This window comes from Natator depressus, chromosome 1, assembly GCF_965152275.1.
Source record: "Natator depressus isolate rNatDep1 chromosome 1, rNatDep2.hap1, whole genome shotgun sequence".
NCBI lineage: Eukaryota > Metazoa > Chordata > Testudines > Cheloniidae > Natator > Natator depressus.
In genome coordinates, this window is record NC_134234.1 from 189067783 (window position 1) to 189086930 (window position 19148).

Consider the following 19148-nt stretch of genomic DNA (forward strand, 5'->3'; position numbering starts at 1 on the left):
CACGCACGCACGTGCCTATGTTTCCATATCTGTAAGCAGCTCTTGAGTCCTCTGGACACTTCCCTTAGTCTAGCATGCAATCCTTTGAATAAGATGTACCTGGGTCCTCTTTCACTTTACAGAGTAGCAGAAGGGACTCAGGACATATGACAGCATTTCTGGAAGCCTTCAGTACTTCCCCTCTCAAATTCTAAATGCTAAATGTACCTGCTGGTTATTAGGTATTTCTGGCATGTTTTGTCATTGTAGTACTGAAGCTACTCAAACATTAATGAGTTAATGCCACCTCAGTGTGATACGTATTACTGTACATATGGGGAAGTATTACTGTACTGTACATATGAGGCAGAGAAAGAAAACAATGTGGTCAAGGTCAAAGAGAATCAATTGCACAGATGGGAATAAAATCCTGATCTACCAACTTTCCAATCTGGTCCTTAACAAAATCATTGCCTCAGATCCACAAAGGCACTGAGGCAACTAAAACCTGTATTTAGGTACATAAATCCCAGTTTTAAGCACCCCTGTGATCCACAACCCCCTCCCTTATTCACACACACACACACCTACCATCTAACTCTATAGGAGCCTAAACTCACTCAGCCCTTAAATTTTCACTGTAAAATTCCCTAGGTGCCTCAGTTTCTGCCTCTGGGAATGCATACAACGCTTCACCCTAGGCACCCAGACAGTTATATCACAAAGAAGCCCCCATGTGAGCCACAAATTTGGTAAGTGTTCACTCATCTATCTTTCCTGTGGGGTCCAATCAGGTAGGCATGCTCAGAGCATGCCCAGCAGGTCATGTACCATTCATGGTCTGGTTGGCAGAGATGGTGGTACTCACCCTATAACTTTTAGCTCAGTGGTGAGAGCACTAACCTGGGATGTGGGAGACCCAGGTTCCATTCGCCTCCTTCCCCCGCCCCGTCCAATGGGGAGAAGAGATTTGAACAGGGGTCTCCCCTATCCCAGAAAAGTACGCTAACCACTAGGCTGCGGGCTAGGCTGATGTGGGTTTCCTCTCCTGTTGAAGCTGTCCCAATGTATACAAATATTTAAACAGAAACTAGGCCGGGGAGTATGAGTGAGAATAATTCTGCAGCCTGGTTGTTATTGCACCCACCTATGAGATGGGAGGCCATGGGTTTAAAGCCCCGTCCCCTGGCTTAGGCATCTAAGCTGCATGACTGCAGGAAAGAGGTTCCTAGCTGTGGATCTCAAGCAAAGATAAACACCTTCCTGGAGCCTGGATTTAGGTACCCAGCTCCCTGAGAGGGGTGGAGCCTACGACATACCCTTCTTGTCTGCATCACCCTGTCTACAGATGACATTCTTAGGCACCTGTCTCGCCCCCTGCATTGTATAGGGAGTCCAGGCACCCACACTCAGGCTTTGTGGATCACTATGTTGTTCCACTGATTTTCTAGGCATCTAAAAGTTAGGCATTGCAATGCCTAAGTCCCTTTGTGGGCTCTGGGCACCCTTCCTCCCTTGATGCCATCTCCATTGCAGTACAAGACATTTGCAATTGTCATTGACTCATGATTAAGTACTAAGCTTTTGAAAATGACGAGAATACCCAGTGAGCAATTAACACAAAGGTAGTGAGCAGGACTGTCTTATTGTTAACACTCTATTTTCCTCATGTCCTTACAAAGAGTAGGTGGTGTTATCCATAGAAATGTCCGACTGGGAGGCTGCAGGCAACACTAACGAGCAAAGTCTCTCACATGGGTCACCTTCATTATTTGTTATTTAAAGCAAGTTTATGTTTTCTTAATTGCCCTTTGACTTCTCTTTAATTGAGCTGACTGAGTTTTATATTGAATTTCTGTTGAGTGCGTTTCCTTTCCATTGTCATTATAAATAGGTCGAGCCTGGACTCAGTTCTCATGTGTGTTGATCACACTCTCATTATATATACTGTGGTTTGTCACGGGTACACTGCCTGACGTCCCAAGTTGCCCAACCCCGTGGTGTTGAGCAGAGGTGGGGGATATGTCACAGGGTCAGGCCAGATGGCTACAGGAGAGTGATCCTATTGGCTGCTTCGTGGTTGAATGAAGAGGAAGCCCATAGGTCAACACATGTATTTCTAAGTCTGTATTAGATTAAAAGCAAGACTAGAGCTGCTGAAACTTTCAATTGCTTGCTATCAAACTCCAGATAATATTGCCTACTGGAATGAAAACATCCTGCTAAAGGATCCGCCCCCCCCCCCCCCGCCAGCCTAAGAGGGGCATCCACAGGACCTGGAAACCAAATGCATACAGGGGACAACTAATGAAATAACAGGGACAGGAGTGCGGTCAAAGGGTCAAACAAAGGGAACCAGATGGGGACACTGAGCAGAGAACCCCTGACAGCGCCCACTGCTCCTCGAAGGCATCAAGAGAGTCAGTGGATGCCGTCCAGAGGAACTCTGCCAGGATACGTGAATGGACGGAGGATCGGAAATAGGCCCCACAGTCACAGGAGACTCCATTGGCCAACCTCCTCACTCTGGTTTTATAGATGGCCATTTTAGCCAGGGCCAAGAGGAGTTTGAGCAGGAGGTCCCGTGACTTTGTTGGGCCACGGATAGGGAGTGCATAGATAAGGAGGTGAGGGGAAAAGTGCAACCAAAAACGTAACAAAATATTTGTGAGAAGCCGAAGTAGGGGCTTCAGCCTGGCACACTCCAAGTATATGTGTGCCACGGTTTCCCTCACGCCGCAAAAGGGGCAGGTGTCTGGGATAGAGGTGAACCGCGCCAAGTACACCCCCATGCTCATGGCCCCACGAAGGAGCCGCCAACTGATATCTCTGGCGGGCCTCAGGACCAGGGTGGAGTATAGGCTGGCCCACTGGGGCACCTCACCCTCCGGAGTGAGGACATGAAGGGTGTGGAGCACAAGTGTGTATAGATGTTTCCTTGGCGTGGTCTGGAAGTGGACCGGCTGCAGATTGTGCAGCTGGCTCACGGTGAAGGGGCGGGGGGGGGGGTCAGTTGGGTCCACGGGGCAGGGGCCCGATGAAAAGGTCCGGAGGGCCTCGGGTGGAGGGTGGGCAGGGTGCGCCCTCGTGCAGGACCCGGTCGAGGTAAACCCGAGCAGCGGGCAGCAAAGTGGCCCTCACCTCCTGAAGTACACGCCAGGGAGTACGAGGCCTGGAGAGCCCCATGCGCTGAGCGAGCGTCAGGGGATCCAGCCAGTCTCCCCGGTCATAGTCCAGGAGGTCTCTGACTCTTGTGACTTCTGCCAGGACCAACCTCTGGCACACCTAGGGGGGACTCTGCCACCTGCACACGGAGCTGGGGGTTGTGTAGCAGGGGGTCCGCGAGGAGATCTGCCCCCACGGTGGCCGCCACGGACCTGGTCGCTGAGAACAGTTTCCAGGTCCAGAGGAGGTCCTAGAAGGCAGATATATTAGCCCCACGTTAAGTAGGTCCCTTTTCCCTGGGTAAGGTAACAGGGAAGCTTTTTTTTTGAAACAGAAAAGGATTTTATTGTGACAGTTACAAGAATTACCAAAGAAACAGATCAAAGTATGCAACAAAACAACGCAAACAGAAGGTATAACACAGCAGCTTTCAGGAGGGAGAAGTGTTCAGGCTAGCCTGGGCCCAGAGCGGGGGGGCTTCCTCGACACTCGTGGTCTTCCACCCTCCTGAGTTACCTGGTGGCCTAGAGCGGGGGGGCTTCCTCGACACTCGTGGTCTTCCACCCCCTCGAGTTACCTAGTGCCGCGCCCAGTGTCACCGATCATCCCCCCCCCGAGAGTGCCCAGCAAGATGGGCACGGCTGCGGGGTGGGTGGTTTGGGGGTTGGGGGGTAGACACCCACGTACTATAGGGCCCCTCCTAGATGACAGTGACGATGGTATCCACAGCGGCAACGGCTAGGGCTGGTGTCTCTCGCTCTTCCCCTCAATCAAAGGGTTAGACGGAGGAAACCGGATGGGGTCACCGAGCAGAGAACCCCGGACAGCGCCCACCGCTCTTCAAAGGTGTCAAGGGAGTCGGTGGACGCCACCCAGAGGAACTCCACCCGGATACGTGAATGTACTGAGGATCGGAAAACGGCCCTACAATCGCAGGACGTTTCATGGGCCAACCTCCTCTCTCTGGTTTTATAAATGGCTGTTTTAGCCAAGGCTAGGAGGAGGTTAACCAGGAGATCCCGCGATTTTGTGGGGCCACGGATGGGGAGTGTATAGATAAAGAGGTGAGGGGAGAAATGAAGCCAGAAGCGCAATAGAATATTTGTGAGGAGCCGAAAAAGGGGCTGCAATCTGGCACACTCTAAATATACGTGCGCCAGGGTTTCCCTCACATTACAAAAAGGGCAAGTATCTGGGATGGGAGTAAACCGTGTCAAAAACACGCCCATGCTCACAGCTCCGTGAAGGAGCCGCCAACTGATGTCCCCGACGGGCCTCGGGACCAAGGTGGAGTACAGGCTGGCCCACCGAGGTTGTTCACCCTCCAAAGGTGGCAGGAGGTCCCGCTACTTTGTGTCGGGGCGGGACACCAGGGTGTGGGTGTGAAGGGTGTGAAGCATGAGTGTATACAAATATTTCCGTGGTGCAAATTGAAAACTGACCAGCTGCAGTTCATGCAGCTGGCTCGCAGTGAAAGGGTGAGGGGTTTGTCGGGATCGGCAGGGTAGGGGCCCAATGGAAAGGTCCGGCGGGCCTGGGGTAGAGGATGGGCGGGGTGTGCCCTCGCGCAAGGCTCGGTTGACATAAGCCCGAGCAGCGGGGGTCAAGGCGGCCTTCACCTCCTGAAGTACGCGCCGGGGAGTATGAGGGCTGGAGAGCCCCATGCGCCGAGCGAGCGTCAGGGGATCCAGCCAGTCTCTCCGGTCGTAGTCCAGGAGGTCTCCGACCCTCGTGACTTCCGCCAGGACCAAGCTCTGGCGCACCGAGCGGGACTCCGCCACCTGCACACGGAGTTGGGGGTTGTGTAGCACGGGCTCCGTGAGGAGATCTGCTCCCGCGGTGGCCGCCACGGACCTGGTCGTTAGAAACAGTTTCCAGGTCCGGAGGAGGTCCTAGAAGGCAGATATATTTGCCCCAGGTTAAGTAGGTCCCTTTTCCCTGGGTAAGGTAACAGGGAAGCTTCCAGAACAATCAGGAACTTTCTGGAAACAATTAAGGAAGAGAGGCTGATTAAAACACCTGCAGCCAATCAAGAAGCTGCCAGAATCAATTAAGACATGCTGGCGAATCAGGGCACCGGAGTTTAAAAAGGAGCTCACTTCAGTTTGTGGTGTGCATGTGGGGAGCTGGGAGCAAGAAGGACAAGAAGCTGAGAGTGAGAAGGCATAGTACTGGAAGACTGAGAAGTACAAGCATTATCAGACATCAGGAGGAAGGTCTTGTGGTGAGAATAAAGAAAGTGTTGGGAGGAGGCCATGGGGAAGTAGCCCAGAGAGTTGGAGCTGTCACACCACTGTTCCAGGAGCCACTGTAGACAGCTGCAATCCACAGGGCCCTGGGCTGGAACCCAGAGTAAAGGGTGGGCCTGGGTTCCCTCCATCCCCCCAACTCCCTACTTGATACCAGAGGAGTTGACCTAGATTGTGGGTTCCACCAGAGGGGAAGGTCTCTGGCCTGTTCCCCGATCCACTCGGTGGATCAGCAGAGATTGTGGGAATTGTTCTTCTTCCTTTTCCCCATGCTGGCCAGTGATGAGGCTAACTGAGTGAATGGCAGATTTGAGCCACGAAAGTGGCCAAACTGAGGGCTGCCGTGAACCTCTGAGGCGAGCAAATCCCCCAATAAGCGCAGGATCCACCAAGGAAGAGGAGGAACTTTGTCACAATCCACACAACACACACACACACCCCATCCAGCACAATAGAGCCCTCATCGCTGCTGCTACTGTAATATTCAAATCAATAATAAAGCACTTTATCAGCATTAGTTGGTTAGACCTTAGTTGCGGCACCCTTATGGAGAGCGGGAAATCTCATTCGCTCATTTTATGGAGGAGGAAACTGAAGTACAGAGAGGTTGAGAGACTTGCCCTGTGTCCCTGAGGGAGCCAGTCTCCCTCAAGATTAGAGACCAGTACCATGGCTAATCCACTAAATCAGGGGTGGCCAACCTGTGGCTCTGGAGCCACATGCAGCTCTTCAGAAGTTGACATGCGGCTTCTTGTACAGGCACCGACTCCGGGGCTGGAGCTACAGGCGCCAGCTTTCCAATATGCCGGGGGGTGCTCACTGCTCAACCCCCGGCTCTGCCACTGGCCCTGTGCCCACTCCACCCCTTCCTGCCCACTCCCCTGAGCCTGCCGTGCCCTCGCTCTTCTCCCTCCTCCCCCAGAACCTCCTACATGCCATGAAACAGCTGATCTGGAGATGTGGGGAGGGAGGGGGAAGTACTGATGCGTGGGGCTGCCGGTGAGCAGGAGGCGCTGGGGGCAGGGGGAGCGAATCGGGGACTGCTGACGTATTACTGTGGTTCTTTGGCAATGTACATTGATAAATTCTGGCTCCTTCTCAGGCTCAGGTTGGCCACCCCCAAACTAACTCATCATCAACTCACACGTGGCCACAAGCAAGTCCCCTCCTTCTGTTTCCTTCTCTATAAAAGCAATGCATTAGTTACTTACTACTCTAAGGTACAGCTATCTTGGACCCTCAGTGCAGTCCATTAACTGGAACTAATTGGTTTTGTCACTGGAGAGGTGTGGGAAAGAATTCCGTTCACAACAGACTTCTAGCATTTGTCAGACCATTGACATTATCAGCCAAAATTCAGCCCTGGTGCAGCTCCATTGCAATCCCACCACCTTACTTCAGGAGCTGAATTTGGCTCTAGCTTTGAGTACGCCCCCGGTTGAAGCTTCAGAAGTAACTTGGCCATGGAGAAGCAGGGTCACAGATGCAGCAGCAGTATGGTGGGGAATGCCATTCTGTGCACATGCAGTTTCCAGCAAGCACTTTCTGCATGTTGCACAGGAAAGAGATAGAGGAGCTGGTCAACTACCCAGCTCACTCCTGGGGGTTCCTGGCACCAAAGTGCTACACGTGGCAGAGGGGTTCATGTAACCTCACTCCACAGGCAACTTGTGTTGGGAGTTGTGGGCTTTAAAGAATCAGTCTAAATGGATTTTTAAATGTCTTTATTTTTAGAAGATCAAACAATATTGTCACTGATCTGAAGGATGAGGTTACTTGTTGAGATACAAGATTGAGTTTTGTAAGACACAAATGCCGAAGGTAACAATTCACAAATAAATAAATACAGAAAACCAGAGTCTTTGCATAGTTCAGAAGTGAACAGTAGGGGGCAGCAGTGCGCAGGGTGAATTGGCACACAACACACACATCCATGTTCTTAGTCAAAAAGTTGCAGCTGAAAAAAAAAAAATCCTAAAAAGGGCAAACTATTAAAAAACATGTTTTAGGCTGAAAGGGAGCTAGCTATGTGTTTGTAATCAGATCATGCCATAGAATGCGTGTTCTCGACAGACAGCCATTTACATAATCTGCCTCGGCATCCCATAGCCTGTCATGCCGGACTGCGATGCACCTTTGTTGCTCCCCATCTGAAGGCCTATGACATTCTGTCCCCGACGAAGCTGCTCTTCGGAAAACCCTCGCCGATTCTGCTGTGCTTTCCTGTCCAGACACAAAAGCAATATCGGATCAACCTGATTATGCCTACATGATTTTAAAAGGCTTCAGGGCTCTGAAATTGACCCTTCACAAGTGTTTTCTCTGCACTGCAATACTTTATTCTTTATTTCAGCATCCCATTGGCTACACAACACTGGCAGCCTAACTGCTTTTCTGCACTGCACACCGTGATGTACATGCCAGCCAAGGCCATACCAACACTTTGCACCTGTATTATGCCATTCATGCTAGACTCCCCAAGTGCGTACAAATATGCTGACTCCCACAACACCCTGGGAGGTAAAATACTTGTATGATGACGTATGACACAGTCATGAGAAGGTTAAGTTGTGTAAGGTTATGGCACCCAGAAGCAGCTAGCAACAGTGTCCTGGCCACAGGGTATGATCAATGAGACGGTGTCTGTGATGGAACACAATTTGGTATCCAGCTAGAGCACCAGTGTAAATTGGGAGTCATTCCATGTACGTCAATGGACCTATACCTGAGTTATACCCATGTAAATGACAGCAAAATTTGGCTCCATTACTTCGAATGCAGCAATTATACCTATTTTAGAGATAGGGCAACTGTGACAGAGAAATTAAGTGATTGGCTGAAGTTCACAGGATGAGTTAATGGCAGCACTAAGGACTGGAACCCAGGAGTCCTGATTCCCCATTACCACTAAACAAACCCTTGCGGTAATGACAGTCCCTGTCTTTTAGCAAAATCTATGTACCACTGCTGCCTTCCCCTGCCCCCAAAGCGCTTTAGGTGAACGTATTTCAGTAGAACCCAAAGATGTCTGTCTCTTCCAATACAGCCAGGAGTACACAGTGGTAGTTATGGCAAAGCCACTAAGGCTTTGGGCTCTGCTGTTAGATCTCAGGTTGTGGGTAATTTAAATATGCATTCCGCTTAGATGGGTTTCTTGCTTATGTACCTGGGGGAGAAAAGTCATTTAAAAAAGGGAGAGAAACCAGTATAAGGGCTTGAAATGATACTAGCTGACATACAGCCATATAGGCCACAAGACAGAACAGTGTCACAAATTGAGGCTAGCCTTCACAAGCAAAACTATGATCTCACCCAGGCAGGGAACCCACCTGCTTCTATTCATCCTGCAGGTCAGGTAACCCTGCAATGTTGCATTATCCTGTTTTCATGTATGATCACAACCACCAGCATACTGTCACATCAAAATCCTCCACCAGGAAGCTGCAGTGTTTGGAATCAATTCAGGGCTCTCCAAGGGCTGGATCCTTGAAGGGGCTGCGCACTATGGCCTGCAATGCTTGTAAGTACATGGTCAACTGTTTGGCTGGATTTGGCTCACGGTGCTAGGCAGATTGCAGGAGGCAGCCCAAATTTCTCATGAGACTCAGACTTTAAGGTCAGAAGGGACCATCGTGATCATTTAGCCTTTCTGACCTCCTGCACATTGCAGGCCACAGAACCTTGCAGAAACATGGAAAAGATCTAGGAAAAATCAGCCATGTGCTGTGGTTTTTCAGAATGGATGGCCATTGCTCATTTTCACTTATTTACAATTATAAAAGGGCTCATGAGTTCCTACCCTAGACTCTGGGAACCCTCCTATCACTTAGTTAACAATTAACAGAAATCAGATAATGGACTCTCTTCCCACAAAACATTGCTCTTCTAGGAGGGATGCAAGCCTAGCCTAGACCTATTGAAAAAACAGCCATATTTTCATTTTCTCTCGATTTCTTTTCCAGAACCTGAAAAGCAAGCTTACTATCTACAATGCCATCTAGAGAGGAATTCTCCCCTCCCTATTTTTATAAATTTTCCCAGCACTTAATTCTAACAGGGATTCATTTGCTCTTTGTTTTATTTTAATTAAAACCTTGGGAACCAATTCCACCTTTTATTTTGATTCCTCCTTTATTAATCACGTCAGGCAGGTATCTCTGGATAATTTGTTCATTGGCTACAGAAAGTTGAAATGTGATTATTAATAAAGACAGGCAAAACTGTGAATGAGATAGAAGACATCAAAGGGGATCCAGGCATGTTAATAACAGCTGAGTACAGCTACAGTTTATATTACTTAGCATTATTCCTACCATCATATGCACTTCCATGGGCTAGGTGTGCTGCGTTTGGCATTAAGTGGTCAGATGGATAGCAAGATCTACTTCTGCTTTTCATTCAGGGTGCTTGATTGAAATATAAGGAATATATATATGCTTCTGCTGTCACCAGGGTTTTACTTTTGTTCAGCTCCATTAGGCCTGATTCTCCATTACCTCGCACTTCACTCCAGTGCAAACTGAGTGTAAAAAGCCACCATGCTGACCTAGTGGCATTTTACTCCTACTTTGCACTGACACAAATGACGATACAAAGTGCAAGGCAATAAAGCATCAGGCCCACTGACTTGTAAGGAATTATCAGCGCAGGCGAGTGAGAGAAAGTCAGACCTTGAATATCTATGGCTTTGTCCACAAATGAAAGTTCAACCAGTTTAACTTAAATGAGTTTTTAAATCTGTGCAAATCCCTGTGTGGACACTCTTATTTCAAGTTAAACCAGGCTTTATTCACTTCAGCTTAATTCAATTAAGAACTAGTCTGAAACCTGGTCTACAGCTAAAACTTAAGAGGACCTAGGTACCTCACTCAGGACTGTGAAAAATTTCCAGGACATTTTGGGAAGACTGATCGGTCCCCAGTTAATTTCCTAAATCCATTTGGTGCTTAAAGGCACACAGTATTCCCACCATCCAATGGCACTTAGCTGTGGGAGGTTTTGCTTGGCACTTCACCTGTGAAACCAGGAGGGATCCCCTCTGTAACATCCATCATCCTTGGTGACAGCCAAGCTGCCTAAAGACATTAGGGTTCTCTGCACGGCAGCCATGTCCTTCCCTAAAAAGCCAGACATTGAAAATCATTAAAAAAATCTGCTTCTGAAGTAGATGATCTCAGGATAGCAACACTGTTTTCCCACCATCATTTAGCATCTTCACAGAGGTTTCCACCCAACATCTTAATTAAACTCTTCAATGCCACTGGTGAGCATAATTATCCCAGTTTTGCAGATGGTGAAACTGAGGCAGAGATGTTGACTGATTTGTTGAAGACCATGAGAGGAGTAGAAAGCAACGATTAGCATTCAGGAGTTCCTGCTTCCCAGTCCCATATTTATTTTGATACTGTAGTTCAGGAGGGAGCATGTAGAGAGAGGGAGCTTGCAGAGTAACAGATAAGAGTTTAAAATCCTGTGTGCCTTTAAGAGGCAGGTTCCATTATAAAAACCCATCCCTGCTTCAAGGGAGATTGCTCAAGCACAGAAACATTAGCTGGGTGCAGGAACTTCTGCTTTAGAGATATCACTTAATACAAAAAGTAGGGAGTAAGAAATCAAGAACCATTCAGTAATAGATGTGTGCCTAGCAGACAGCAATGGCATTGGCAACTGCATTGTGCTCTATTATTATGATTTTTATTATTATAGCACCAGTTAGCACATGACACATTAGTACGCACTATAGTTCACCCCCTTCTGGTGCAGACTAATGCACTGTGTAAAAAAGCCTCAGTTTCCCCATCTGTAAAATGGGGATAATGATGCTTACTCAGCTTTCTGAAGAGCCTGGAGACTCCTGGGCAAGAACCCTCTGTTAAGAGAGCATATTCCCATCCCTTAGGAACTACTATGCCCTTCATTCTCACCAATTTTTGCCCAAGTACCCATCCACTACTGTTGCGAATCCCTTTAACAGCTCCCTATATTGTGCTATATCAAATTCAAGCTCCTTGTCTTTACTTTCATGACTCTGTGTCACCTCATGTCTATCTTCCTTCCTTCCTTCATCTTCCTCTCTGTCCTACTCCCAGTGTTATTCTTGACTTAGGTCTCCCCCTTCATCTCTGTCACGTTCCCACTTTCTCCCATGCCGCCCCTGCACCTGGAACAGCCTCCCACTCCCTGTCCACCAAGGGCCAGATTTTCAAGAGAGCTCAGGCACCTACATAGGCACCAAATCAAAGGCCAGTTTTTTCAACAGAGCTCAGCATTCCAGCTGCTTGATGTTTTTTCATCAACACATTTTCTAACAAAAAAATGGCTCTTCAACAACAGTTTTCCCTTTTAGTCAGCATTTTACAGTTCTGCCCCCCACCCTCAAAGTTTGCCCCTTCCACCTTTAGTCTCTCTCTCCCACCTCTCCAATCTTTCGTGTGTGTGTGTGTCCCAGAGAGAGAAAGAAAAAAGGAAGAGAGAGGGAAAAACCAAACTATCTTTTACTTTCCATTTAGTCAAAAAAAATAAAAAATGCTGTGAAAAAAATAAAACAAAAAAACCTTTTTTCCATTTCATTTTTAAAAAGTCACAGAAATCATATAGCAGATTTACCCAAATTGGGTGCTGGGCACTTGAAAAAGCTTTCCCCATGTGCCCTGTCTTTTCTCCTCCTCACATCCCATTTGTACTACGATTCCTTCCTACCTTCTTCTCCACCCCAGTTCTTCCCTACAGCCTCTTTCCTGAATAACGTTAGGCCTTGTCTGTCTTTGACTGTAAACGCTTCAGAATGGGGAATGTATGGTTTAATCTACACCTGAAAATTTATGATGCTAGATACATGATGTTTTGTAGTAGATATAATGAAAAAAAAGATTGCTAAACTATACCAATTTCCAACCAACCACTGCTAAGGAAGCCATTGCAAGGCAGAGTGTGTGTCTGGGAAGTCAAGCCTCCTGTTTTACACATTTATATTCTACATTTCCCTGGCAACATACAGATTAAATTAAGGGATATGACGTACGCAAACCTTCAGACACAAAGCATTTGGACTGTTTGTGATGAGTAAGGTCCCTAAGCTCAACATATGTAGCAGCTTCCAACGGTGTCGAAAGTGCCCATGATATTGCCCATTTAAGTTTATTTTAGAGTCTGGCAAATCCACAGATATCTGCATTTGCAGATGAGGTTGTATTTTTACCATTTTTGCAGATCAAGGATTGGATACCAGAAGCTGGGAGTGGGCAAAAGGGGATGGATCATTCAAGGATTGCTTGTTCTGTTCATTTCCTCTGAAGCACCTGGCATTGGCCACTGTTGGGAGATAGGATACTAAGATAGATGGACCATTGGTCTGACCAAGTATGGCCATTCTTATGTGGATCCAAATGTTTGTATCCATACAGGACTCTAACAGTAAGATAGGATGCTGGGGCAGGTGCAGATGCAGATATATATATAAAAGGTGGAGTGCAGATTGTGGGTCGGATCCAAGTTAATTATTGGGGATGCAGATCAGATGCGGATCCAAGTTTTTGCATCCGCGCAGGGTTCCAGGAATTTTATTCACAAGGGCTAATTTTCTCATAAAATAATGGCCAGCCACTGACCACCCTTACCACAAACTGAAGCAGCTTTGCCCTATATTAAGCAAGGAGCAGTCTAAGAGGCTGCTATAACGTATGCACACACAGAGCATGGCATGAGGTTTTAGCATTATGGGCCCCCTAAGGTAGCAGATGTACCATATGCTGTAGCAGATGCTAAGTATAATGTTGCCCATGTGACACCTCCCCTGGAGCAAGCACCACCGTGGTTGGAGCAGAGAAGCAGGGATGGGAAGAAAAGTTGAAATTGAATGAGCTAGATGATGCTGGCAATTTGGAAAACAAAAGGCCGGTAGCAAAACGTCATGATTAGCCTGCCTGAGCCATCTGTAGCCTCCCCTGCATCTAGCATTCCGCTTCAGCAGGCTGCCACCAAAGCCGTGCTTTAACTAGCAGTGGGGAGTGGGAGAAGCGACACTGGAGAAACAGATGGGGTAGGGGATGATTGTCACATAATGAAACAAAGCAGCCATCAAGACTGGAATCTGAGCTACCTCCCCGACAAGCGTGTGAAGCCTGATGGAGAACACAGGTGATGCAAGCACAGACTGTAATTGTGTGTGGAGACCGAACATGGCTGTGGAAAGAGGGCAAATACAAAAGGATACAAGTAGTTTAGGAAAGGCTGAGAAGGAGAAGGATGAAAGCAGGAGGCCACACCACAGAGGAATGATGGGCATCTCTTGCTGTCTGACAGTCAGACTGGAGCATCATCGTGAAGAAAGATGTGGGAAGATGTATATTTGGGATGGAAGAACAAGTCAAAATAAGACCTGATCAGACCCAAAATGCAAGTCATTCTGCATTCTCAGCCTCCCCTCAAGCCAAACTCAACAACTCAAGACTTTAAGATGCAGAAAAGTTTCATTAAAAATCTCTCTTCGGCCCCACACCACACTTGAGACTCCACAACAGGGTCTTGCCTGTCTCCCCGACCTTCTTTTGCCTCTCCTGAATGATGACAATACCACTGGCAGCATCTTTTCTCGGCCCCTGCTGCCATTTCTTCTCAACCTGAAATGCCCTTGTGCAATGCACACTGATACCTATGGGACAGCCTGGCCTAGCAGAAAAGCTGGGCACTACCAGTGCTGGAGGAGGGCCTCTAACTTGTCCTGAAGAGGAGCTGTTGGAAGGAGTCCCTTCTCCTTGAGACAAACCTATCCAGAAGTCCCTGGGCCTTCACGCCAAGTATTTCTATGGGACCTGTGGGATCAGCTTCAGTGGGACAGAGGGACTATTTTGGAGGGGATCACTGAACCAGAGTCCTCAAAAATGTAGATAAAGATCCAAAGCTGCATCTCTGAACTCTTTGGGGTTGGCTTATTACTGATTTAAGCTACCCAGAAATATACTAGGGGAATGCACTGAAAGGGAGCACATAGGGTAATCAGGATGTTTGGGAACATAGTGCAGAAAAGCTTCCTGGACCAACACATGCAAGTAAGAAAAGTACTAGAGGGAAAGCAAGGCTTCACCTTGCTTGAAGCAGCAGCCCTAGTGAAGGAGCCACAGAGGTGAAGATGGGTACAGCCTGGTCTACTGTGTTTGAAACAGCCTACCAACCAATGTGTGTGGGGGGGTGTATTTTTGGCTCTCGGTTTTCATGAACCTTGCAGCAAAAGCTGTTGGAAAAATGTTAGTGGCAAAAGGGGCTGTTTATCTGGCTGTCCGCCTTTGTTTTTGGTTTAGACAGCTCAGAGCATAGCTCCCTCCCAACAGAAAATAGGGTTCACGCTCCTACTGCAGAGGACAACCTGGCAATCTTTTCTGGTATGTGAGGTGATACAAATAGGAAGTGAATGTTGGACTTACACACACTCATCTCCTCCGTCCTCTGAACTGCTGCAACATTTCAATTTTCTAACTCTTCCCAAATCAAGAGCCTCAACAGTGAAATAACAGGGGTGCCTGAAGTCCCATCTATGGCGAAGGGGGAGACATTATGTAGGGCCCAAGACTGGGATAACAAGGGGCGTTTCATTTCAGGACTGAGATGCACTGGAAGAACTGTGGGGGTGCCAGGACAGGAAAATAGAGGCTGCAGAAGAGGGTTGAGATGCACTGCAATTGCTGCATGAGGAAAGATTGTGCCTGCCCACACTAGGTTTGGCTTCATCCAACACAGCTAAATCCATACTTTCATGCATTAAATAAAATAAATAAATAAAAAACCAAAATCTTGGGAGAAAGTGATTAGTGCAAAAGAAAAGCAAAGTGAGGGGAGATTGATTATCTTTATGAACTATTCCCTACAACTGAAGTCCTTTTCTTAGTAAGAACCAAGCTGATGCAATTTTACGTGCATAGAGTTAAATCACTACTGGACACGGAATGCTGCCAAAACAACATCTGAAGTGGGCTAATACTGAAAACAGATTGAGCAAGAACACACACAATAAACTTCCCTTGCAATAGCTTACTAGACGGTGGAATCTTTTTCCAGGGCAAGAGGAAGGTCATTTACTTCAGTCATTTTAAATGAGTAGCTCCTCAATGCACAGTTAACCCAGGTGACCGGCACTCGAGTCTGAGCTCCTGGCTTAGCCTTGCCTGGGGGTGAGCATTCCCACAGCAAAGCCATACCTACAGTTCTGTGTCACCACTGTGTCCACTCTCGCCGGTGCGTGTTGTGGGGCATAGCCCATGGTTTCTTGCGCTGAGATGCTCTAGGATTCTTTCCCAGTCAATTGCATGAGAACTTATATGTCGTTTGGGAGCGTGGGGGGGATTGTGGGAAGGCAGTGGAGGATTATCAGCATGCAAGTGATTTTGTCTGCATCCTCACTGCAAAGTGGGTGGGTTCCAGTCTGAGTGAAAGCAAGCTCAGGCTCTAACCCACACTACCCCTGGCCGGGCCTCAAAGCACCTCCAGTCCCGGAATGCACAGGTTTTTGTGTGGGTAGGGGAGAGATTGGGCTAAAACGTGGGTAAGAGCCCGGGTGAACTGTGCAATGAAGATACACCCTACATTCGACAAAACCCCAGAGAAGAAACGGTAAGGAACAACCCTGCACTAGGGTCCTCCACGCAGCCTCCCCTCTCACTCCAGTGAGTGACTATCTACAACCGATCATTTCCCCCATCCATTGTTTTGTTCCCTCTGTAGCTCCCTTTCACCCCCGCCCCCTAAATCTCAACTCCTGTCTTCAACGACGGTAAGGCCATCTCTACGTCGAGCCCTTGCACTGCACTCTACCATGTGGCCTTAGCGATGCCCCAGAGCACATGGCAGGAGCACTAGAAAGTGATGGATCACCACATAGGAGGTAAAAGGCAGAAAATACAAATAGCCTTTCAGAAAGAATCATAGGTTCATGGGGAAATAATATAGACCCCTTCTCGTTCCTATGTGGAATGGCATAAATCTTCACAGACCTGAGCTATTGCAAACTCACGGGGGCGTTCTCAGGTTTTAGCTGAATGTTTCCATGGTGATCTTTTTAAAGAGACTTTAATTCTGGTAAAAAACGTTGGGCTGACAACTCTGGAAACCTAACCCTCCTATATGTCAGTGGTGATTTTTGGTTTTAGCTAGTCATTATTAAGATAAAAGACTTCACACAAACTGAAAAAATCAAATGTCTCTTTCCCTTTTTGGGGTAGTGATTTTTGTGACCCAATTTTACAGCTAAAATTTAAGCCTCACTTTTAATTTGAAACATTCAATAAAGGCTTGTCACAGGAAAATAGAGTTTTTCATATTTGTTATTAGGAGCTGTTTGCTTGGAAATAAGTGGCATGGGGGAACAGTTTGTTTTATTACCTTTATGCCTGTCACAGTGATGGCTTTTGGGTAACACATTAACTTGCAAAGATTCCATTATGTCCTTAGGGTAATATAAATCCCTTGGAGGAGATAATGCACCACCAAAAGAGAATGGTAATGAGGTAAAGCAAACAGAAGCAAAAGATAATTACATTAGAGATTTTTTTCCTTAGCCAAAATGCACCGTTAGTGGAGATCGAAGCAGAGTAGAATAAAGACTGTGAGCTCATTTTCAATATCATTATTTTTTTTACCTTCCCATAAATCCACTGTCTGGAAAATATCTGTTGTTCTTACTCCATAGATTTCAGCAGCTTTTAAGAATTGAGAAATTTGTTCCATCTGCTTGAAAGCCATTTTTGATTCGGAGATCTTTGGAATGGGTTCTTTTCCCTTTGGATGTAAACTGTTTATTAACTTGCACAATAGCTAAGAGATAAAAATAGAAACAGAAGTTTAAAAAAAAATCGATTAGTTCCAGATCACTAAAGCAGAAGGTAATTTCTGTGTGTTGGATTATGCTGTGTGAAGCTCTGACATGGGTAGAATCTCTCAGAGAAATCATTTCTTTAAAAAAAAAAAAAAAAAAGATAGAAAACCACCACTGGTATCAATCTGAGTATTAAAGTGCCATTAAAGGTTTTATGAAATGACACTGATAACCTGATCAAATATGCATTGATCTACTGCAAGAAATAAAACAATTATTTACTAGGGGTTATGTAACAATTGACAGTAGTGGGAGAAAAAAGGAAAACTCAGCACTATCAATTGAAATATTGTTAAAGTACCATTGGCAGAGATTCAATAATTAGCCAGCAGCCAAGTCTTACTGCCCTTTGCAAACAGCAGCATTTGTGTGTTTATTTGATAAACCAATGGAATACAGCGTAATAGCTCTAGAATTATTCCCAAGGAGAAAGACATCATCAAACGCACCAGTCTGTGTGTATTACACACACAAACAGCAACACTTTTATTTTCTTCACAAAAAAGTACAAACCTGATTGTAAAAGCAAGTCTCTTGTTCCTCTATGAGAAATTATAGCAAAGGAATGAGTCAAACCTAACATACGTATCCCGATACACTGGCAGAAAAATTATTCTGAAATAGCAAAAACGTCCTGATCAGAAGGAAACCAGTAATAGTACAGTCAATACTAGTAATATAGTCGAAAATAACCCATGACCTCAGTCCTATGCAGTCAGATGAAAATACACAGTTAGGGTATAGATGTTAATAGACTAAGATGCATTGTACACATATAAATAATGCTTATATGAAATTAGATCAACACTTACCGTTCCATCCATTAGCCATTTCTGAAAATTTTGCCTTCCAGGAGGTGGATGCTCTATCTTTTCACCACTCTGTATAATAATCCAATCCACTAGCTTGTTCTCTAATTCCAGGTCATATTTCTGTTCAATCTTTTCCTGCACTTCTCGGCTTAAACCATAGCTCGGTCCTCTGTTAGCCATCTCTGGAACAAAAATACCAATTGTTTATTTATAGGGTTCTGATAACACTGATTTAAGTATATACACCAGCCCAAATCTATACGTCAATGCAGATCAACTACCAAAAATCAAAACAAAAGCAGGCATTGGCTTTAATTGTTTTGCAGGGGCAAAAATTTAAAAAAAAATAAATCATTTTTCCAGTCAAACAGCAGCAAAAATCAAATTACAGTTTAAATTAAAATAGATTGCCAGTGAGATTTCTGCTATAGCAACAAAGAGATTCTAATAGAGTTTCAGATCAGTATCATCACTGCCAGCAAATCCAGAAGTACTTTAAAATTGCCTACATAATACTTGCTAATAACAAGAAGACTATACATGGGAACTCAAGGGATCCTTTCAGAGATGCAATCGGGGTGTGAGGTTTAGAAATCCAGAGACCATCGAATGGAAAATCACTGAGAAATTTAAGAAGAGATGAAGACTGCTGCGATACCCTGCTGTTGCAGCATCGTGATTTGAAGAACAGTGTATTGATTTGATTTTCCTCACATATGAGGAGGGTCAAAGCAGGGGCGTTGCTAAGAGCCACTGAAAGGCCTGCCTACTCAGCATAGCCAAGGAGGTATCTAATCTGCAGTCTGCTTAAGTGCCAACTTCCCCTGCTCGGTTTTCTTCACTTTCCTGGTCCAGTTCTATTTTACTTCGGTTCGTCCACTAAACCCAGCATCAGACTAACTGAGCTCCCTAGAGTTAAAAATACTTATAGGAGGATTTGGTTGGTATCATTTCATTATCTAAATGTAACAGGAACCAATAGATATTGGAAAATGTGGAAAGTATTTTTCTCCCTGCTCTGCATCCTGTGTGCTAGCATCATTGGAGAGTGAAAGAACAAAACCAAAACCCAAGCTGGAG

General features: G+C 46.2%; 1 protein-coding gene across 3 annotated transcripts; it reads right to left on the reverse strand.

Annotated features, from left to right (window-relative positions):
- Nucleotides 1-7124: 7124 nt before the first annotated feature.
- Nucleotides 7125-18867, reverse strand: TAGLN3 (transgelin 3). Of its 3 annotated transcripts, none has more exons than XM_074972609.1 (5): nt 18727-18867; nt 18069-18250; nt 17021-17195; nt 10408-10510; nt 7125-7616 (listed from the first exon to the last, which is right to left on the reverse strand). In XM_074972609.1, exons 1-5 carry the CDS (start codon nt 18740-18742, stop codon nt 7475-7477), a joined length of 618 nt encoding a protein of 205 aa, XP_074828710.1. In that variant the 5' UTR covers nt 18743-18867; the 3' UTR covers nt 7125-7474. The 3 variants fall into 3 exon arrangements, with proteins under 3 accessions (XP_074828710.1, XP_074828729.1, XP_074828720.1); XM_074972628.1 differs by having other exon boundaries at nt 18578-18799; XM_074972619.1 differs by having other exon boundaries at nt 7126-7616; nt 18609-18799.
- Nucleotides 18868-19148: the final 281 nt, after the last annotated feature.